We start from the raw sequence: 23,903 nt of genomic DNA, 5'->3' as shown, positions 1-23,903 counted from the left end.
ACATTAATACATATAGACACACATTAATACATACAGGCCACATATTCATACATACAGGCTACACATTAATACATACAGGCTACATATTAATATATACATCCCACACATTAATACATATAGACACACATTAATACATACAGGCCACAAATTAATACAAACGGGCCACAAAATAATACATACAGACAGACACATTAATACATACATGCCATGCATTAATACAAATAAACACACAGATTAATACATAGAGGCCACACATTAATACATACGAACACACCCATTAATACATACAGGCATGCATTAATACATACAGGCATACATCAATTCATACAGGCCACCCATTAATACATACAAGCCACACATTAATACATACAAGCCACACATTAATACATACAAGCCACACATTAATACATACAGGCATACATTAATGCATACAGGCCACATATTAATACATACAGTCACACACATTAATACATACATGCAATGCATTAATACAAACTAACACACAGATTAATACAAACAGGTCACACATTAATATAAGCAGACCCACATTTCCTCTCACACAGACACACACATGAGAGGAGAAGCACCTATCGGAGTGCATCCAACACGAGGCCATGTGGCACGCACGCTCGGATCCCCAGCACCCGCCGGCTGAGTGGGCCCACGTACGGACACAGAGAAGCTGGGGCTTCTATACGGAAGTCCACCAGCCACGTATCATACACGGTGTTTGCAACATTCTTCCAATACGCACTCCGCTCATATGTGATCGACAGGGTAGCTAGCTGTCCAGGTGCCGACCTTCCCTCCCCCCACCTCCCCCACTCACGCTTTCCCCGCCGCTCGCACCTGTGCCAGGTAATCCACTCACAGCCGGCTATTCAACATGTGTTCTCTTCATTCAGTAAATTGTATAATTCGCCCCCAAGCCGATTGGGCGATACTCTGATAGACAGGATGAAGGTCGTCACGTGACCTGGAGCACAGCATGTGTACATATATTGATGATAGACGACGTATTTGAGAGACAGTAGGGGAACACAGTCCCACAGCATCAGGACCAGGCAGTGGCAGACCTTCTCTCAGGGCCCCTCCCTACTGCCCTACTACTACAGACGCTGGCTATGGTGGGGAAGGTAGCGAGCAGGAGTCTGCACACAACGCTGTTCCCCGTCCCCCAGGCGAGTGTAGGGAGGACCTCTGTACTCCTACCCTAGTGGCAGGCAGTTCGCTAGGGGAGGACTTCCTCAGTGGAAGGAGAAGGACCATGGACTGTTATATTCGATGGAGTTTTTGTGTATTATTTATTACCGTGATTTATATGTGTGTTGTGACGCCAGCATCACCCCAGTTATCCGAGGTGGATGGAAAGGTGAGTGTTGACACTTTTCTTGTTTTCTAATGTCCATATGTGTTATCCCTCCACACCGAGTGTTCTCCAGGGGCACACGACACCGTATCACACACCGCACACGGCACTGGAAGCAACACTGGGACAACCCGGATATTTCACAGTTGGAAACTTTGCATATTTTTTAACTTAACTTCCAGTGTCATATGTGTGAGTATTGTGTAGATATTTTCGTCGCTAAGGAACTATTACATGCTTGTTGAGTTGTAACGCTGAGAAGTGCTCACTTGTTCTGGAGTACAATGGTAGAGAAGGGCGGCTTGGGGAGTCCCGTCTCCCGGCTTCAGTGTCACCTGTACACCCCACACCTCACTTAATGGTATAATCATTGGCTAGTCTTTCTCGCCCTGGCCGAATGGTCTCTTGTCTCCAGGTCAACTAAAGCTGCTTTCCAGACCCCAAAGACTAATTTCCGAATAATCCCATCTCTCCGAAACTGACAACTTTCTAAAGAGTCATATCTTGTGTATACATAGTGCTTTCCTTCTACTAAGCGTGAGATGAAGTTACTCCATTGTCCCAACAATATGCACACAAAACGAAATACCTTTACCTCTTGGTAAATCTCCCCGTTAAATATCCCCCTCTTCCCTAACCCCATTTCCACCAGAGAGTAATAATCATATCCCTATCATGTAACTTATCAGGTATTATCCTCTCCATGTCCGCCGGCGGTCTCTCCCTCCCTCTCTCTCTCCCCCGGTGTGTCGTGAGTTCTCTATGTGAGAGATTAGACAAGTAGCTGATGTTGTTATGTGGCTGATTGTCGTCACTGAAGGTGTCGGTCCCGTCCATTTATTGTGCGCAACCCAATTACCCGTGATGAATAGCCGCCAGCCCTTTCCCCAGTCGCAATGACCGTGTACCATGTTCTACCGTAACCAGCGTGACGTTGTCACGGCGCCCTGGACCGGCGGTGCGACAGAGGATGGGTTGGATAACGGCCGCTTGTGTTTCCACTACAGGAAAGTAATACGGTTGATTGCTAGAACCGACAACAGGGGTGTTATGTATATCGTAGTATTGTCCTCTCCCCTTCACCACAATCAAACAGAGGTGTTTCAACTCTCATATCTTGGAGCTAAAACGCCTGTGGTGTATGCCATGTAAATATTTACATAGAGCCAGTCAGTGTTCACAGGAAATGTTCGACACTTGTACATTTGTATATCCCAAATTAGCCTAATGAAGGATGATATGAAAGCCTCGCTGATCCTTGCGTCTATGCAGGGGCATACGTCCTCCCACGTCTCTGACTCGAGTTGACTCACTGGGGTGCTTTTCCCATACCCCTAGATGCTCTCCATCCAGCAGCCGGAGTAGGATGTACACTTGGTGTCTTCACGTCAGTCACTGTAGATGTGTCCATACGTTGAATGTTTGGTGTGCAGATATGTCCACACGTTGAATGTTTGGTGTGCAGTTATGTCCATACGTTGAATGTTTGGTGTGCAGATGTGTCCACACGTTGAATGTTTGGTGTGCAGATGTGTCCACACGTTGAATGTTTGGTGTGCAGATATGTCCATACGTTGAATGTTCTGTGTGTCAATGATAGTCACTGCAGATGTGTCCATAAGTTGAATGTTGTGTGTGTCAATGACAGTCACTGCAGATGTGTCCATACGCTGAGTGTTCTGTGTGTCAATGACAGTCACTGCAGATGTGTCCATACGCTGAGTGTTCTGTGTGTCAATGACAGTCACTGCAGATGTGTCCATACGCTGAGTGTTCTGTGTGTCAATGACAGTCACTGCAGATGTGTCCATACGCTGAGTGTTCTGTGTGTCAATGACAGTCACTGCAGATGTGTCCATACGCTGAGTGTTCTGTGTGTCAATGACAGTCACTGCAGATGTGTCCATACGCTGAGTGTTCTGTGTGTCAATGATAGTCACTGCAGATGTGTCCATACGCTGAGTGTTCAGTGTGTCAATGACAGTCACTGCAGATGTGTCCATACGCTGAGTGTTCTGTGTGTCAATGACAGTCACTGCAGATGTGTCCATACGCTGAGTGTTCTGTGTGTCAATGACAGTCACTGCAGATGTGTCCATACGCTGAGTGTTCTGTGTGTCAATGACAGTCACTGCAGATGTGCCCTTTGTGGAAAAAAACGTACAGCATGCTACTAACTTTAGATAATGTAGGGCATAAACATTCGGCTTCAGTTAAAACGTATATACTATTTTCTCATGATTTTGGTTTTGTTTGCACAGACAGGTTTGTGGTGATGGTGGTGTGTGTGTGTGTGTGTGTGGTGTGTGTGTGTGTGTGTGGTGTGTGTGGGGGGGAGGAGGGGGGGTGGGGTTCTATTGATGGACAACTTCTCTATTACAATGAATGCAATGTTTCGGTGAAGATACTAACACCGTTACTAAGCAAGTGATGCAAATAACGGTGTAAGTGTCTACACCGAAACGTCGCATTGGTATATCCCTTGTTCATCCTACCAACTTCTAATGCCACTTAAACAGCGGTCGCAAACAGTTGGAGATAATACACGTTCAGTATGTTGAACGATTGTGCTATCAACTTGTTTCTTAAAAAAGGGATATCTACTATAAATAACACTTCTTCAAGATGTAACTTTTATAGAGAATATGAAAGTTTGTTACAACCAGAAGGGTTAAATAGAGCTTAGAAATATTTTAGAAGGGGCCTATTACAGTTGAGGAGTATTGAAGGGGAGAGGGGGGTGGGGGGTGGTTGGGGCATGAGAAACTGCCCTTTATGTGATAGAGTAAAAGAAGATATATGTACTACTTCTGAAGCTATTAGAAGTACATATCTGCAAAAGGCATATATCATTAATATAAATATGCGTACATTTAGAAAGATAATTGCGAAAAACGATACAGAACAAATGAAATCACTATGAATGTTTCATTATCATTCGAATGAAAGAAGAAAGTATTTGTTAAACAATGTTATGTGCATAGCCACTACCATAAACATACATGTAAGTTGTTATTTGTATGTGGGCCTATGACCTTCATCCTGAATAAATGATTGATTGGCTGGATAGATCAGTGAACAGCGGGTAGATCTATGACCAAGGGATAGATCACTAAATACTGGGTAGATCTATGATCATTGGATAGATCACAGAATAGATCACTGAATATCGGGTAGATCTATGATCACTGGATAGATCACAGAATAGATCACCGAATACTGGGTAGATCTATGATCACTGGATAGATCACCGAATAGATCACCGAATACTGGGTAGATCTATGATCACTGGATAGATCACAGAATAGATCACTGAATATCGGGTAGATCTATGATCACTGGATAGATCACAGTATAGATCACCGAATACTGGGTAGATCTATGATCACTGGGTAGATCACCGAATAGATCACCGAATACTGGGTAGATCTATGATCACTGGATAGATCACAGAATAGATCACCGAATACCGGGTAGATCTATGATCACTGAATAGATCACAGAATATATCATCGAATACTGGGTAGATCTATGACCACAGGATAGATCACTGAATACCTGGTAAATCTATAATCACTGAATAGATCACTGAATACCTGGTAGATCTATAATCACTGAGTACCAGGTAAATCCATGATCACTGAATAAATCTCTGAATACTGGGTAGATCTATGATCACTGAATAGATCACTGAATAGCGGGTAGATCTATGATCACTGAATAGCGGGTAGATCTATGATCACTGAATAGATCTCTGAATACTGGGTAGATATATGATCACTAGATAGATCACTTAATACTGGGTAGATCTATGATCATGGGATTGATCACTGAATACTGGGTATATCTATCATCAAGGGATAGATCACTGAATACCGGGTAGATCTATGATCACTGAATAGATCACTGAGTACCGGGTAGATCTATGATCACTGACTAGATCACTGAGTACCGGGTAGATCTATGATCAATGAGTACCGGGTAGATATATGATCACTGAATACTGGGTAGATCTATGATCAAGGGATAGATCACTGCATACTACGTAGAACTATGATCACGGGATAGATCACTAAATACTGGGTAGATCTATGATCAAGGGATAGATCACTGAATACTGGGTAGATCTATGATCACCGAATAGATCACTGAATACTGGGTAGATCTATGATTACGGGATAGATCACTGAATAGATCACTGAATGCTGGGTAGATCTATGATTAGTGGATAGATGACTGAGTACCGGTTGGATGTATGATCACTGAATAAATCACTGAGTACCGAGTAGGTCTGTGATCGTGGGATAGATCACTGGATAGATGACTGAGTACCGATCAGATCTATGATCACTGGATAGATGACTGAGTACCGGTCAGATCTATGATCACTGGATAGATCACTGAATAGATCACTGAATGCTAGGTAGATCTATGATCACTGGAAAGATGACTGTGTACTGGGTTGATCTATGATCACTGTATAGATCACCGAATAGATCACTGAATGCTGGGTAGATCTATGATCACTGGATAGATGACTGAATAGATCACTTAATGCTGGGTAGATCTATGATCACTGGATAGATGACTGAGTACCGAGTAGATCTATGATCACTGGGTAGATCACTGGATATATCACTGAGTACCATGTAGATATATGATCACTGGATAGATGACTGACTACCACCGGGTTGATATATGATCACTGGATAGATCACTGAATAGATCACTGAATTCTGGGTAGATCTATGATCAATGGATAGATCACTGAGTACCGGGTTGATCTATGAACACCTCGTAGATCTATAGACAATGGATAGATCATTGAGCACCGGGTAGATCTGTACAACGCTTGTCAGTGTATGTTCTCAGTGCAGTGGGTAACCTCCGCCTCTCACGGCAGGATTCAAGCATATCGCTCCCTCACGATACGTCATCAAAAGCATGCCCCGATATCTAGAAGGAAAGAATATGGCGAGTATTTTTTTCGTTGTCCGGAAAGTTTGAGGCCACTATCAGCGCAAAGGGGGGCGTCCTCGCAAGACACGGCATATTTATCTCGATGTCCCGTCAACTTGAGACATGGCCTTATTCAAGCAAAGCGTCACTTTGTTATGGAAGCAATTATTGCGACAAATTAATCTGTTCGCCATCTAACAGCCGGCCACCAGTCACCCGGAGTCAACCTGGCTGGGTTGGAGGCGAGAACACCGCCTGACAGGCGTACTGTCATATATATATACATCATTACCCCTGTCGTGACGTACTGTCATATATATATATCATTGCCCATGTCGTGACGTACTGTCATATATATATACATCATAACCCTTGTCGTGACGTACTGTCACATATATATATCATTGCCCATGTCGTGACGTACTGTCATGTGTGTAGCATTACCCCTGTCGTGACGTACTGTCATATATATATAGCATCGCCCATGTCGTGACGTACTGTCATATATATATAACATCGCCCATGTCGTGACGTACTGTCATATATATAGCATTGCCCATGTCGTGACGTACTGTCATGTGTGTAGCATCGCCCATGTCGTGACGTACTGTCATATATATATAACATCGCCCATGTCGTGACGTACTGTCATATATATAGCATTGCCCATGTCGTGACGTACTGTCATATATATATAACATCGCCCATGTCGTGACGTACTGTCATATATATATATCATTGCCCATGTCGTGACGTACTGTCATGTGTGTAGCATCGCCCATGTCGTGACGTACTGTCATATATATATAACATCGCCCATGTCGTGACGTACTGTCATATATATAGCATTGCCCATGTCGTGACGTACTGTCATACATATATAACATCGCCCATGTCGTGACGTACTGTCATATATATAGCATTACCCATGACGTGACGTACTGTCATATATATAGTATTGCCCATGTCGTGACGTACTGTCATATGTGTAGCATCGACCATGTCGTGACGTACTGTCATATGTGTAGCATTGTCGATGCCGTGACGTACTGTCATATAGCAACTGATCACGTCAGATATACCAGATCGGTGCCATCTATAAAATGCATCACTAGGTTGTACGTGCTGAGAAATGATAACATGTTAGTGTAACATTGCGCGCTAGGAAAGTAACAGTTCACCAGCCAGCACAAGATAGGCACTTGTCAGATTCAAGCATGATGAACCCGTGGCCCCCGTGGTCTGGTGTATTTCTCTGGTGCTGCACGGCGGAGGCCACTGACGTCCCTGCAGATGTCGTACACGACTCCCGCACGATTTGCCACAGACATTACACTAGGGGATGTGGGAGAGTTTGTGTAGACTCAGGGGGATGTGGGGGAGTTTGTGTAGACACTAGGGGATGTGGGGGAGTTTGTGTAGACACAGGGAGATGTGGGAGAGTTTGTGTAGACACAGGGGGATGTGGGGGAGTTTGTGTAGACACTAGGGGATGTGGGGGAGTTTGTGTAGACACAGGGAGATGTGGGGGAGTTTGTGTAGACACTAGGGGATGTGGGGGAGTTTGTGTAGACACATGGGGATGTGGGAGAGTTTGTGTAGACACAGGGGGATGTGGGGGAGTTTGTGTAGACACTAGGGGATGTGGGGGAGTTTGTGTAGACACAGGGAGATGTGGGGGAGTTTGTGTAGACACTAGGGGATATGGGGGAGTTTGTGTAGACACTAGGGGATGTGGGGGAGTTTGTGTAGACACTAGGGGATGTGGGGGAGTTTGTGTAGACACTAGGGGATGTGGGGGAGTTTGTGTAGACACATGGGGATGTGGGGGAGTTTGTGTAGACACTAGGGGATGTGGGGGAGTTTGTGTAGACACTAGGGGATGTGGGGGAGTTTGTGTAGACACTAGGGGATGTGGGGGAGTTTGTGTAGACACATGGGGATGTGGGGGAGTTTGTGTAGACACTAGGGGATGTGGGGGAGTTTGTGTAGACACTAGGGGATGTGGGGGAGTTTGTGTAGACACTAGGGGATGTGGGGGAGTTTGTGTAGACACTAGGGGATGTGGGGGAGTTTGTGTAGACACATGGGGATGTGGGGGAGTTTGTGTAGACACTAGGGGATGTGGGGGAGTTTGTGTAGACACTAGGGGATGTGGGGGAGTTTGTGTAGACACTAGGGGATATGGGGGGGTTGTGTAGACACTAGGGGATGTGGGGGGGGGGGGGGGTGTAGACACTAGGGGATGTGGGGGAGTTTGTGTAGACATTAGGGGATATGGGGGAGTTTGTGTAGACACATGGGGATGTGGGGGAGTTTGTGTAGACACTAGGTGATGTGGGGGAGTTTGTGTAGACACTAGGGGATGTGGGGGAGTTTGTGTAGACACTAGGGGATGTGGGGGAGTTTGTGTAGACACATGGGGATGTGGGGGAGTTTGTGTAGACACATGGGGATGTGTGCGAGTTTGAGATGGACGTGTGTGTAGCCACCAGCTGTGTAGTGAACTGTGATGTCACACCTTGTGTTATGGGACAAATGATGTCTGTAACAGTTGCAACGTACAGCTTACGAGCTTCCCCCCCCCCCCCACACACACACACACACACCCCTCCCCCACCCACCACACACACACACACACACACACACACACACACACACACACACACACACACACACACACACACACACACACACCTACTCCTACTCCAAACCGACGTATGACATTATGACGTTCAGTAGAGTTTACTCCACAAGTACATGCATGGAGTGCATTATAGAATTCACTTGCTTTGTAAGAGTGTTATTTTCCATCTAGAATTGCATCTGCTGCATATGTCATAATCTGCCAACCAATCGTTTTAAATTTGCCAGGCCGAGGCACCTGATTAATTTAGAATATGATCCATATGCCGCCGACACTTGGGTCCTACTTGTTCTGATGGATGGCCTGTCATCCCGCTTTTGAACGTCGTTTCATTTTACAGTAAACGATACATCCATTTTAATAATTTAGAGAAATGTGAACTAAGTGATTCATTGGCATTTCCAAATGGCTTTCCAAGAAGTTCAGCTGTCTTGTATTATTGATGGTAGTGTATAGCCGAGACCGACTCACTGACAATGCCACAAGTTCTTCCACCTAAGAAGGAATGTTAAAACATCCATAGTTTAAATGCCTTACTGTGAACGCTCTGTGGAACAAATACGAAAAGATATAAGGACATGTGAGTTTGTTGCGGGAGTACACACCACCTCCCCCTCCCGCCCCTCCCTAATGTTGAGTAACGGTGTTACAGCTGCACCTCCAAGCGCCGTCTACCATCACGTCGGAGTCTCACATGCTAAGCTCCGTGTCCAAGATGGCTGCCAATCTGGTGATACTTGATGGGTGATGTATGCATGTGACACCCACCACCTACTACATCAAAGTGGCGACCCCTCCCGATCCCCCGTCCCCCCATAAGTGACACCCCCCAACGCATCTACCTGGGAGCCCACAAGGCCCCAGCGTGCAGGCGACAATCGCGCTAATCACCTTAGGATATGCACGTCACAACTACAGGACAAACACAGCACAACATGGAGTGTTCATGACAAACCCATATCTTGACAACATCAAAGCTGAGCGGTGCCATGTGCTTCAGTGTCGCAGCACACTCCAGGGCCGGCCACCCCGCGTGCCAGCAAGCCGCTACATTCAAGTTCCACAAGGTATCTCTCACACATCGTGGTGGCTGCTTTGATCTCGTTCACTTTGACTCTTCACACACGAACAACTCCATCCCCTCCCCTATCCTTCCAATTCACGGATCATCATGTGCTGCAGTCGATTTCCGTGTAGTGCAGTCGAGCTCCGTGTAGTGCAGTCGATTTCCGTGTAGTGCAGTCGATCCATATGTAGTGCAGTCGATCCCCATGTAGTGCACTCGATGTGGTGAAGTTGATCCCCGTATAGAGCAGTCGATCCCCATGTAGTACAGTCGATCCCCGTGTAGTGCAGTCGATGTGGAGCAGTCGATCACTATGTAGCACAGTCGATCACCATGTAGTACAGTCGATCCCCGTGTAGTGCAGTCGATCCCCATGTAGTGCAGTCGATGTGGAGCAGTCGATCACTATGTAGCACAGTCGATCACCATGTAGCACAGTCGATCCCCGTGTAGTGCAGTCGATCCCCATGTAGTGCAGTCCATCCCCGTGTAGTGCAGTCGATCCCTATGTAGTGCAGTCGATGTGGAGCAGTCGATCCCCATGTAGTGCAGTCGATGTGGAACAGTCGATCCCCATGTAGTGCAGTCCATCCCCGTGTAGTGCAGTTGATCCCCATGTAGTCCAGTCGATCACCATGTAGTACAGTCGATCCCCGTGTAGTGCAGTTGATCCCCATGTAGTGTACTCGATGTGGCGCAGTTGATCCCCGTGTAGTACAGTCGATCCCCATGTAGTGTAGTCGATCTCCGTGTAGTGCAGTCGATCTCCGTGTCAGGCAGTCGATGTGGTGCAGTCCATCCCCGTATAGTGAAGTCGATCCCCATGTAGTGCAGTCGATCTCTGTGTAGTGCAGTCGATGTGATGCAGTCGATCTCCGTGTAGTGCAGTCGATCTCCGTGTTGGACAGTCGATACCCGTGTAGTGCAGTCGATCTCCGTGTAGTGCAGTCGATCTCCGTGTAGTGCAGTCGATCTCCGTGCAATGCAGTCGATCTCCATGCAGTGCAGTCGATCTCCGTATAGTGTAGTCAACCCCGTGCAGTGCAGTCGATCTCCGTGTAGTGTAGTCGATCTCCGTGTAGTGTAGTCGATCTCCGTGTAGTGCAGTCGATCTCCGTATAGTGTAGTCATCCCCGTGTAGTGCAGTCGATCCCCGTGCAGTGCAGTCGATCTCCGTGTAGTGCAGTCGATCTCCGTGTAGTGCAGTCGATCTCCGTGTAGTGTAGTCAACCCCGTGTAGTGCAGTCGTTCTCCGTGTAGTGCAGTCGATCTCCGGGCAATGCAGTCGATCTCCATGCAGTGCAGTCGATCTCTGTATAGTGTAGTCATCCCCGTGCAGTGCAGTCGATCTCCGTGTAGTGCAGTCGATCTTCGTGTAGTGCAGTCGATCTCCGTGTAGTGTAGTCAACCCCGTGTAGTGCAGTCGTTCTCCGTGTAGTGCAGTCGATCTCCGTGCAATGCAGTCGATCTCCATGCAGTGCAGTCGATCTCTGTATAGTGTAGTCATCCCCGTGCAGTGCAGTCGATCTCCGTGTAGTGCAGTCGATCTTCGTGTAGTGCAGTCGATCTCCGTGTAGTGTAGTCAACCCCGTGTAGTGCAGTCGTTCTCCGTGTAGTGCAGTCGATCTCCGGGCAATGCAGTCGATCTCCATGCAGTGCAGTCGATCTCTGTATAGTGTAGTCATCCCCGTGCAGTGCAGTCGATCTCCGTGTAGTGCAGTCGATCTCCGTGTAGTGCAGTCGATCTCCGTGTAGTGTAGTCAACCCCGTGTAGTGCAGTCGTTCTCCGTGTAGTGCAGTCGATCTCCGGGCAATGCAGTCGATCTCCATGCAGTGCAGTCGATCTCTGTATAGTGTAGTCATCCCCGTGCAGTGCAGTCGATCTCCGTGTAGTGCAGTCGATCTCCGTGTAGTGCAGTCGATCTCCGTGTAGTGTAGTCAACCCCGTGTAGTGCAGTCGTTCTCCGTGTAGTGCAGTCGATCTCCGGGCAATGCAGTCGATCTCCATGCAGTGCAGTCGATCTCCGTGTAGTGTAGTCAACCCCGTGCAATGCAGTCGATCTCCGTGTAGTGTAGTCGATTTCCGTGTATTTCAGTCGATCTCCGTATAGTGTAGTCAACCCCGTGTAGTGCAGTCGATCCCCGTGCAGTGCAGTCGATCTCCGTATAGTGTAGTCAACCCCGTGTAGTGTAGTCAACCCCGTGTAGTGCAGTCGATCCCCGTGCAGTGCAGTCGATCTCCATGTAGTGCAGTCGATGTTGTGCAGTCAATCTCCGTGTATTTCAGTCGATGTTGTGCAGTCGATCCCGGTGTAGTGCAGTCGCCCATCGTGTAGTGCAGTCAATCCTCCTGGTGCTTGTGTGGGAGGGGGAGGTGGTGCTTGTGTGGGAGTGGGAGGTGGTGCTTGTGTGGGAGGGGGAGGTGGTGCTTGTGTGGGAGGTGGGAGGGGGAGGTGGTGCTTGTGTGGGAGGGGGAGGTGGTGCTTGTGTGGGAGGGGGAGGTGGTGCTTGTGTGGGAGGGGAGGTGGTGCTTGTGTGGGAGGGGGAGGTGGTGCTTGTGTGGGAGGGGGGGGTGGTGCTTGTGTGGGAGGGGGAGGTGGCGCTTGCCCTCCTCCAAATCGAAATCTTGGCCCTCTCTACGTCCCGACAGTCCTCCGTGTAAACTGGGTCTGTAAACTAGATTGTCCTCTTGTTAGCTTTCCCTAGTGAAGGGTAGTGGGCAGTGACATTCTAGAAAGTGGAATCAGTCAGTGATAGATTCGTCGTGGCCGATTGTCCAGTGACGGACATGAAGTTGTGGTCATGGTGAGACAGAACAGTCAGTGCGTGTCGTCATGTGAGATAGAACAGTCAGTGCGTGTCGTCATGGTGAGAGAGGACGTGTTAGTTAGAGTCCTATGGTCTGAGAAGCGACGTGATGACGTGGCCTAGTTGGTATGTGTTTCTCATGAAGACGTGAAATGTTGTCCTATGCTCCTACATTCTTATTGTTTTTGTTACCGGATTGATTACGCTTTGGTCTGGAATTTCAACTGCTCTGCAAGAAGTGTCATTTTAAAAATGTTTCTCAAAAGTTTTATTTGAAAGAATGCTGTACCATGTATGTAATCTGATCGTTCTCGCTTCTTGCAATAGTGTTCCCTTATATATGACACACATTACACACATTGTGTCCAAGTGTTATAAATATATAACACGCATTGTGTTCAATGCCATAGACATACTGATGTTATTGAAGCGTGTCATCCAACAACCGAACATCACTGGATGTAGTAATTAGCGATCTCGTGAAACTGCTTTAAGTTATGTTGGAATTGAGCGCCACCGCCGGAAATTTTTCAACTGACTTCTATACACAGATTATTGACATCAAGGATTATTCTTTTGGTACATGCATAGAGAGGGTAAAGGTTTATTGTGAAACATGGCTGCATTGTGAGTTACAGCTGCACATTTACTTTAAAAACATGATATTTGGATAACTGTCGGATAAGAAGGTCATGGTGACGGCCCGGAAGTAATGTTTTGCCTGGAAGTTCATGCTGGTACATGGACAAGTACATGGTGGTACATGGACAAGTAGTACATGGTGGTACATGGACAAGTACATGGTGGCACATGGACAAGTAGTACATGGTGGTACATGGACAAGTACATGGTGGCACATGGACAAGTAGTACATGGTGGTACATGGACAAGTACATGGTGGTACATGGACAAGTAGTACATGGTGGTACATGGACAAGTAGTACATGGTGGTACATGGACAAGTAGTACATGGTGGTACATGGACAAGTACATGGTGGTACATGGACAAGTAGTACATGGTGGTACATGGACAAGTAGTACATGCTGGAACATGGACAAGTACATGGTGGTACATGGACAAGTAGTATATGGTGGTACATGGACAAGTAGTACATGGTGGTACATGGACAAGTACATGGTGGTACATGGACAAGTAGTACATGGTGGTACATGGACAAGTACATGATGGTACATGGACAAGTTCATGCTGGTACATGGACAAGTGCATGGTGGTATATGGACAAGTAGTACATGGACAAGTACATGGTGGTACATGGACAAGTACATGGTGGTATATGGACAAGTAGTACATGGACAAGTACATGGTGGTATATGGACAATTACATGGTGGTATATGGACAAGTACATGGTGGTATATGGACAAGTACATGGTGGTACATGGACAATTACATGGTGGTATATGGACAAGTACATGGTGGTAGATGGACAAGTAGTACATGGTGGTACATGGACAAGTAGTATATGGTGGTACATGGACAAGTTCATGGTGATATATGGACAAGTAGTACATGGTGGTACATGGACAAGTGCATGGTGGTATATCGACAAGAAGTTCATGGACAAGTACATGGTGGTACATGGACAAGTACATGGTGGTACATGGACAAGTACATGGTGGTACATGGACAAGTACATGGTGGTATATGGACAAGTAGTACATGGTGGTACATGGACAAGTACATGGTGGTACATGGACAAGTAGTATATGGTGGTACATGGACAAGTACATGGTGGCACATGGACAAGTAGTACATGGTGGTACATGGACAAGTAGTACATGGTTGTATATGGACAAGTACATGGTGATACATGGACATGTACATGGTGGTATATGGACAAGTAGTACATGGACAAGTACATGGTGGTACATGGACAAGTAGTACATGGTGGTATATGGACAAGTACATGGTGGTACATGGACAAGCAGCAGATGGTGGTACATGGACAAGTTCATGGTGATATATGGACAAGTAGTACATGGTGGTACATGGACAAGTGCATGGTGGTATATCGACAAGAAGTTCATGGACAAGCACATGGTGGTACATGGACAAGTACATGGTGGTACATGGACAAGTACATGGTGGTACATGGACAAGTACATGGTGGTATATGGACAAGTAGTACATGGTGGTACATGGACAAGTACATGGTGGTACATGGACAAGTAGTATATGGTGGCACATGGACAAGTAGTACATGGTGGTACATGGACAAGTAGTACATGGTTGTATATGGACAAGTACATGGTGATACATGGACAGGTACATGGTGGTATATGGACAAGTAGTACATGGTGGTATAAGGACAAGTAGTACATGGTGGTACATGGACAAGTACATGGTGGTACATGGACAAGTGCATGGTGGTACATGGACAAGTAGTACATGGTGGTACATGGACAAGTACATGGTGGCACATGGACAAGTAGTACATGGTGGTACATGGACAAGTAGTACATGGTTGTATATGGACAAGTACATGGTGATACATGGACATGTACATGGTGGTATATGGACAAGTAGTACATGGTGGTATAAGGACAAGTAGTACATGGTGGTACATGGACAAGTACATGGTGGTACATGGACAAGTGCATGGTGGTATATGGACAAGTAGTACATGGACAAGTACATGGTGGTACATGGACAAGTACATGGTGGTATATGGACAAGTACATGGTGGTATATGGACAAGTACATGGTGGTACATGGACAGGTAGTACATGGTGGTACATGGTGGTACATGGACAAGTAGTACATGGTGGTACATGGACAAGTAGTATATGGTGGTACATGGACAAGTACATGGTGGTACATGGACAAGTACATGGTGGTACATGGTGGTACATGGACAAGTAGTACATGGTGGTACATGGACAAGTACATGGTGGTACATGGACAAGTAGTACATGGTGGTAGATGGACAAGTAGTACATGGTGGTAGATGGACAAGTAGTACATGGTGGTACATGGACAAGTAGTACATGGTGGTACATGGACAAGTAGTACATGGTGGTAGATGGACAAGTAGTACATGGTGGTACATGGTGGTACATGGACAAGTAGTACATGGTGGTAGATGGACAAGTACATGGTGGTATATGGACAAGTACATGGTGGTAGATGGACAAGTACATGGTGGTAGATGGACAAGTAGTACATGGTGGTACATGGACAAGTAGTACATGGTGGTAAATGGACAAGTAGTACATGGTGGTACATGGTGGTACATGGACAAGTAGTACATGGTGGTACATGGTGGTACATGGACAAGTAGTACATAGTGATACATGGTGGTACATAGTGGTACATGGACAAGTAGTATATGGTGGTACATGGACAAGTACATAGTGGTACATGGACAAGTACATGGTGGTACATGGACAAGTAGTATATGGTGGTACATGGACACGTACATGGTGGTACATGGACAAGTAGTATATGGTGGTACATGGACAAGTACATAGTGGTACATGGACAAGTACATGGTGGTACATGGACAAGTAGTATATGGTGGTACATGGACACGTACATGGTGGTACATGGACAAGTAGTATATGGTGGTACATGGACAAGTAGTATATGGTGGTACATGGACACGTACATGGTGGTACATGGACAAGTAGTATATGGTGGTACATGGACACGTACATGGTGGTACATGGACAAGTAGTATATGGTGGTACATGGACAAGTACATGGTGGTACATGGACAAGTACATGGTGGTACATGGACAAGTAGTATATGGTGGTACATGGACAAGTACATGGTGGTACATGGACAAGTACATGGTGGTACATGGACAAGTAGTATATGGTGGTACATGGACAAGTACATGGTGGTACATGGACAAGTACATGGTGGTACATGGACAAGTAGTATATGGTGGTACATCGACAAGTACATGGTGGTACATGGACAAGTAGTATATGGTGGTACATGGACAAGTACATGGTTGTACATGGACAAGTAGTATATGGTGGTACATGGACACGTACATGGTGGTACATGGACAAGTACATGGTGGTACATGGACAAGTAGTATATTGTGGTACATGGACAAGTACATGGTGGTACATGAACAAGTAGTATATGGTGGTACATGGACAAGTACATGGTGGTACATGGACACGTACATGGTGGTACATGGACAAGTATTATATGGTGGTACATGGACACGTACATGGTGGTACATGGACAAGTAGTATATGGTGGTACATGGACAAGTACATGGTGGTACATGGACAAGTACATGGTGGTACATGGACAAGTAGTATATGGTGGTACATGGACAAGTACATGGTGGTACATGGACAAGTACATGGTGGTACATGGACAAGTAGTATATGGTGGTACATGGACAAGTACATGGTGGTACATGGACAAGTAGTATATGGTGGTACATGGACACGTACATGGTGGTACATGGACAAGTAGTATATGGTGGTACATGGACACGTACATGGTGGTACATGGACAAGTAGTATATGGTGGTACATGGACAAGTACATGGTGGTACATGGACAAGTACATGGTGGTACATGGACAAGTAGTATATGGTGGTACATGGACAAGTACATGGTGGTACATGGACAAGTACATGGTGGTACATGGACAAGTAGTATATGGTGGTACATGGACAAGTACATGGTGGTACATGGACAAGTAGTATATGGTGGTACATGGACAAGTACATGGTGGTACATGGACAAGTAGTGGTACATGGACAAGTAGTACATGGTGGTACATGGAGAAGTAATACATGGTGGTACATGGACAAGTACATGAACATGCCTCTAGTTATAGAACGTGAAACTATGATGCTTCCTGGAGAACTCCGGGGATTATAGGTTAGGAAAGGCCCCGCTCAACGAATGGTGGTCGTAAGAGGCGACCATATGGATCACGTGGCAAGGTTCGCGGACCTGGTTGACAGCATGATTGGCGTAGATCGTTGTTCACAATGTCAATCACTGGATTATTTACAGGCCGTCGCCATAAAGCTGATATATTGCTATGTTAAGCGTTATACAATAAACAAACGAATCATTAGCTGGTAAATGTCGATCTGAAGAAGTGCATCTTATCATTCTTTTGAGCTGAGATGCGCTCGAGGAATTGACAGGTGGCCAGGGGCATTAACGTAATCATGGAATAGGCGGCGTTAAACACCAACGAAACAAACAAGAAATGCTTTGCTGATCTCACTGGTTAAATTCTTCCACGTGTATCTGGACGTAGGCTTGTATAATCCTATGTTCATGTTAATCAGGGCCTGACAGACAGCAGGTGTTTTACCATTCCCAGGGTAGACTCGGAGTGTTCGTGTTTGTCAAGGCTTGGACGCTTTTCGTGAACGAGAGTACTTTTCGGACAGTAGGAGATATGTCAGTCCTTGATTGTATACTAAACAACAAAAGTTCCTGTGACATTGAATAAGATTTAATGCAAAGTTATGTGTTTGACCAAATCTGAAACAATTTCTGTTTGCAACAGATATAAGACTCCTGTAAGTGTTCAAATGGTTTAATTTGCCATACTGACTTCAGAAAATGCGTGATTTCATAAAAAAAAAAATAGCGTTTGTGTCCACCTCTGGTTGCAATGCAAGCAACACATCTTCGTCTCATGGGATGGACCAGGCATCACACAAAGTCCTGTGGGATATCTGTCCATATCTGCTGGAGCATGTTTCGAAGTTCCTTGAGTGTCTGTGGAACACGTGGTTGACGTCGAAGGCGCCGATCCATCTCACCCCACATGTGCTCGATTGGTGAGAGTGCAGGGGAGCGAGTCGTCCAGGGGATGACATTCACGTTGTTTTGTTGAAGAGATTCCTGCACAAGTCGAGCAATATGAGGCCGGGCGTTGTCATGTTAAAAGGTAATGCCTGGGCCATGACGACGCAAACACGGTTGAACAACAGGGCCAATGATCTCGTCGCGGTAGCGCTGTCCAATGAGATTTCCCCCTACCACTATCAAACGGGTCCTGGCTTGCTGTAATCCCACCCCATACCATAACGCCGCCGCCCCCGAATCGATCTTCTATCATGACGCAATGATTGACGTAACGTTCACCTCGACGTCGGTACACTCGATGTCCGTCCATCGCTGTGGCTGAGGTGAAAACGAGACTCGTCAGTGAATAGAACTTGTCCCCACTGCATGCCCGTACAGCATAGACGCTGTCTGCATCACTGTAGAGGTGCTTGGCGGTGGTTTCCTGTGAAAATGGGACGTCAGGCGGGTCTTCTGGCGGCATTCAATGCACATCTGAGGCGACGACGTACGGTTTGTGAAGATATTCGTCGAAGGCCAGTGATGCTTCTTGCAGTCTCTGTTGCTGGCTGGAATCGATTTCGTAGGTGTGTTGTTCGAACCTATTGTCTTGTCGATTATTGATTACGCGTGGCCTGCCACTCCGAGGATGGTCTCTGACTGCATTCGTCTGTTGCCAACGTTGCCATAAACACCAAATGTTTTTTCTCTGACGTTAAACTGTCTTGCAACATCACGTTGACTCGATCCTGCTTCAAGCATACCAATGGCTCGAAGACGCTCATTTTCGTGGCATTTCGTAATGTTGAATAATTGCGTAATTTAGTTGTTTTTCTGAGTGGTTGTTGTCAGCACGATGCTAAACAATACATATGGAATCCCGTTAACGAACATGTTTTTATACCCATTCTTGGGTAGTGAAATGCATTGTTTGCTTAAAAGTAAACTTTTGCATGGAATGCATGCTTTTCTGTAGCAGTTGCGTTTTTGTGACTTGATCCCATACATGTACTAGAATATTAAAAAACAAACTTTACTTGTTTTAAAAATACACTAAAATATTGGTGTCACGGGAACTTTTGGTGTTGAGTATATTTAACCCCTCACCAGCGCTTCTATAACAGTACTTGTACTCATGCAGACACTCAGTCCTGTGTTGAGTGTGGCCGGAAAATGGAGGTCCCCTCGTCTGTGACATGCAGCCCTCATCACACACATGGAGCCTGTGCGTGTGTATTTCAAGTGAAGGGCCACACCATTTGGCGAGAAATCGGGATATTTTGTTGGGCTGACAGGAAGCGAAGTGTGGTGCAGCCGCCTGCTATAAACCGGCCCAGAGATGTTATCAGGCTTCATGGCCTGGGCTATTCTACTTTTTGCAGTAAATGATCCCAATGCCTCCCGCCTCTCGCAACCAGCTCTTTGGTTTCGCTGCAAGTTTCCAAAACATGAGCACGATGAACTTAAATGAATTTAAATTAATTCCTGTCTGTTTTTCCCTAATGATAAGCTGGCACGTGTATTTGTCGGCTGTGTATATATCTAACTGTAGGTGTTCACCGAACAAGGTAATACCAGGAGAATAAACGACGACAGTAGACGTGTAGTTGATAAGTTGACGCGTAGATGCGTTTGTATAAAAACTACGCTTGACACCTACAGGCCCGATGTATGATCATAAACCTTAGTTCGATAGTTTCTTGTAACCCCGATGTATTTTTAATATTCATAACTCCCGAGATATGATCGGACATACAATCTGGAGGTGGGGACCAGGGTCTGTGATTGATGGTCGGAAGCAGGGTCTGTGATTGATGGTGGAGACCAGGGTCTGTGATTGCTGGTCGGGAGCAGGGTCTGTGATTGATGGTCGGAAGCAGGGCTGTGATTGATGGTGGGAAGCAGGGTCTGTGATTGGTGGTGGGGACCAGGGTCTGTGATTGATGGTCGGGAGTAGGGTCTGTGATTGTTGGTGGGGACTAGGGTCTGTGATTGGTGGTGGGGACCAGGGTCTGTGATTGATGGTGGGGACCAGCGTCTGTGATTGATGGTCGGGAGTAGGGTCTGTGATTGTTGGTGGGGACCAGGGTCTGTGATTGATGGTGGGGACCAGGGTCTGTGATTGATGGTGGGGAGCAGGGTCTGTGATTGATGGTGGGGACCAGGGTCTGTGATTGATGGTGGGGAGCAGGGTCTGTGATTGATGGTGGGGACCAGCGTCTGTGATTGATGGTGGGGACCAGCGTCTGTGATTGATGGTGGGGACCAGGGTCTGTGATTGATGGTGGGGAGCAGGGTCTGTGATTGATGGTGGGGACCAGCGTCTGTGATTGATGGTGGGGACCAGCGTCTGTGATTGATGGTGGGGACCAGGGTCTGTGATTGATAGTGGGGGCCATGGTCTGTGATTGATGATGAAGACCAGGGTCTGTGATTTGTGATGGGGACCAGGGTCTGTGATTGATAGTGGGGACCGGGGTCTGTGATTGATGGTGGAGACCAGGGTCTGTGATTGATGGTAGGAAGCAGGGTCTGTGATTGATGGTGGGGAGCAGGGTCTGTGATTGATGGTGGGGAGCAGGGTCTGTGATTGATGGTGGGGACGAGGGTCTGTCATTGATGGTGGGGACGAGGGTCTGTCATTGATGGTGGGGACGAGGGTCTGTCATTGATGGTGGGGACGAGGGTCTGTCATTGATAGTGGGGACCAGGGTCTGTGATTGATGGTGGGGACGAGGGTCTGTCATTGATAGTGGGGACGAGGGTCTGTCATTGATGGTGGGGACGAGGGTCTGTCATTGGTGGTGGGGACGAGGGTCTGTCATTGATGGTGGGGACGAGGGTCTGTCATTGTTGGTGGGGACCAGGGTCTGTGATTGATGGTGGGGACCAGGGTCTGTGATTGATGGTGGGGACCAGGGTCTGTGATTGATGGTGGGGACCAGGGTCTGTGATTGATGGTCGGGAGTAGGGTCTGTGATTGATGGTAGGAAGCAGGGTCTGTGATTGATGGTGGGGACGAGGGTCTGTCATTGATGGTGGGGACCAGGGTCTGTCATTGATGGTGGGGAGCAGGGTCTGTGATTGTTGGTCGGGAGTAGGGTCTGTCATTGATGGTGGGGACGAGGGTCTGTCATTGATGGTGGGGACGAGGGTCTGTGATTGATGGTGGGGAGCAGGGTCTGTGATTGATGGTGGGGAGCAGGGTCTGTGATTGGTGGTGGGGACCAGGGTCTGTCATTGATGGTGGGGACGAGGGTCTGTCATTGATGGTCGGGAGTAGGGTCTGTGATTGTTGGTGGGGACGAGGGTCTGTCATTGATGGTGGGGACGAGGGTCTGTGATTGATGGTGGGGACGAGGGTCTGTCATTGATGGTCGGGAGTAGGGTCTGTGATTGTTGGTGGGGACCAGGGTCTGTGGTTGATGGTGGGGACCAGGGTCCGGGATTGATGATAGAGCACATGGAATCTGCGACTTATGATTGGAGAACCGTGACTGTCTTGTAACGTCTGAACATAAAGTAACCTTTGCTTTGACAATACGCATTGTTTTGACCCACTGAACATGTTCATAACCAGGTGTTATACACCAATTGGCAATCCTCTGAAACTAACCCGCATTTCAAAGATTATTCAATCATGAATAAACTAGAGGAACCCCTGACAAGTCCGACATTCTTGAGACACTTGCGATCGCCTAAATACTACATGTACTGCTACCTTGCTCTTATGGGCGTACGTATTCGCCACGACGACACACGACTGCTTTGATCCATGTCAGTCTCGTGTATGGGATAATAGCTGGAAGTGGAGGACGGCGCCATGCCACACAGTCGGTCGGACCAATCCTATACCAGAACCATAGCATTTCCGTCGAAGTCGCAAATATCATTCACTGTATAATGATGGTATTCAACCCAGAGTGGCCTGTCATTATTAGATTAAATTACCTTGATTAAAAGTTCACAAATGATCCTCAGCCTAACGATTATGGCTCAGCAAATTGCTCTGAACATTAAAACGCACATAGTTACTTCCGGTAGGGGAGGGGGGGGGGGGGGGAGTGTTGTAATGAATCTCTGTGTCAGCTTTGGTTTGTGATGAATCCCTGTGTCGTGTTTAGGAATGTAATGTATCCCTGTGTCATGTTTAAACTTGTAATGGATCCCTGTGTCATGTTTAAACTTGTAATGGATCCCTGTGTCATGTTTAGGCTTGTAATGGATCCCTGTGTCATGTTTAGGCTTGTAATGGACCCCTGTGTCGTGTTTAGATTTTTAATGGAACTCTGCGACATGTTTAGGCAGGTAATGGATCTCTGTGTCATGTGATGGTCTGTGATGGACCTCTGTGCCATCATTATGCTTGTAATGGATCTATGCATGTTTCGCGATTAGGCCCGGTGTCATACAGCTTGATACTGTAGTGCGGCGTTAAACAACAACAAAATCATGTTTAGGCATGTAATGGTAGCGGATCCCTCAAGTTATATAAACGTATCTGCACCATACTGTACTGTCTTAATTGTTAAACTACCACCTACGTGGACCAGTTGTAGAGCGTCCGCCCGGAGAGCGGAAGGTCCGGGGTTCGATCCCCGACCGCGTCAAACCAAAAGACGTTTAAAGATCGTACTTGTTGTTACCCTGTCTGGCGCTTGGCATTAAGGGGCTAAAACAAGGACTGGTCGGCTCGGAGTCAGTATACTGTGTCTGAGTGGGGTATTCATGTTAAACTGCGGCGTGGTATCTCAGTGAGCTAGCACTATAAATCGGCATCAGTCCGGACTAGTAGAAGCACGCACGCACGCACGCACGCACGCACGCACGCACGCACGCACGCACGCACGCACGCACATGCACATGCACATGCACACGCACACCTCCTCCCCTCTCCCCCTCCCCCATCCCTCACACGCGCTGCACTCGAAGCCATCACGCCCAGGGGCAGTAGTTGAGCACGGCTCATTGTGAGAGTGACAAAGCTCCAGCTATCACTTACCTTGCTTGTTTCCCTATGCTTCATTCACTGTGGTGTTCCCTTACCCAGACCGGCATAAACGGAGGACCGCCCGACGCACATATCTCGCGACATGACGGGCGTGAGACTGTCGGCACGTTCTGTAACGTCGCGTCCCCTCTGTATATTGTTGTCCAAACATGTCATTAAAATGAATGAATGACAAGATAACTTTGATCCAGCGGATCAACACTGCGCAAAGACCAACTGATGCAAGTATCTATACTGCC

The 23,903-nt window shown here is 46.9% G+C and overlaps 1 protein-coding gene across 9 annotated transcripts in view; it reads left to right on the top strand.

Moving 5' to 3' along the window:
- Positions 1-709: 709 nt before the first annotated feature.
- Positions 710-23,903, top strand: part of LOC139443064 (SPARC-related modular calcium-binding protein 1-like) — a 91,474-nt gene continuing 68,280 nt past the window's right edge. For 3 of the 9 annotated variants that reach the window (XM_071223990.1, XM_071223989.1, XM_071223992.1), the window contains exon 1: positions 713-1,372. In XM_071223990.1, the coding sequence (XP_071080091.1) occupies positions 1,268-1,372 (105 nt within the window). In that variant the 5' untranslated portion in view covers positions 713-1,267. Of the gene's footprint in view, positions 1,373-23,903 lie in introns of all 9 variants that reach the window. The other 6 variants (XM_071223993.1, XM_071223988.1, XM_071223986.1 and 3 more) reach the window with 6 other exon arrangements.

Source organism: Haliotis cracherodii, unplaced genomic scaffold (genome assembly GCF_022045235.1).
Source record: "Haliotis cracherodii isolate W230 unplaced genomic scaffold, xgHalCrac1.p SCAF_5, whole genome shotgun sequence".
Lineage (NCBI taxonomy): Eukaryota > Metazoa > Mollusca > Gastropoda > Lepetellida > Haliotidae > Haliotis > Haliotis cracherodii.
The sequence above is the reverse complement of the archived record's forward strand: the minus strand, read 5'-3'. Positions and strand labels throughout refer to the sequence as shown.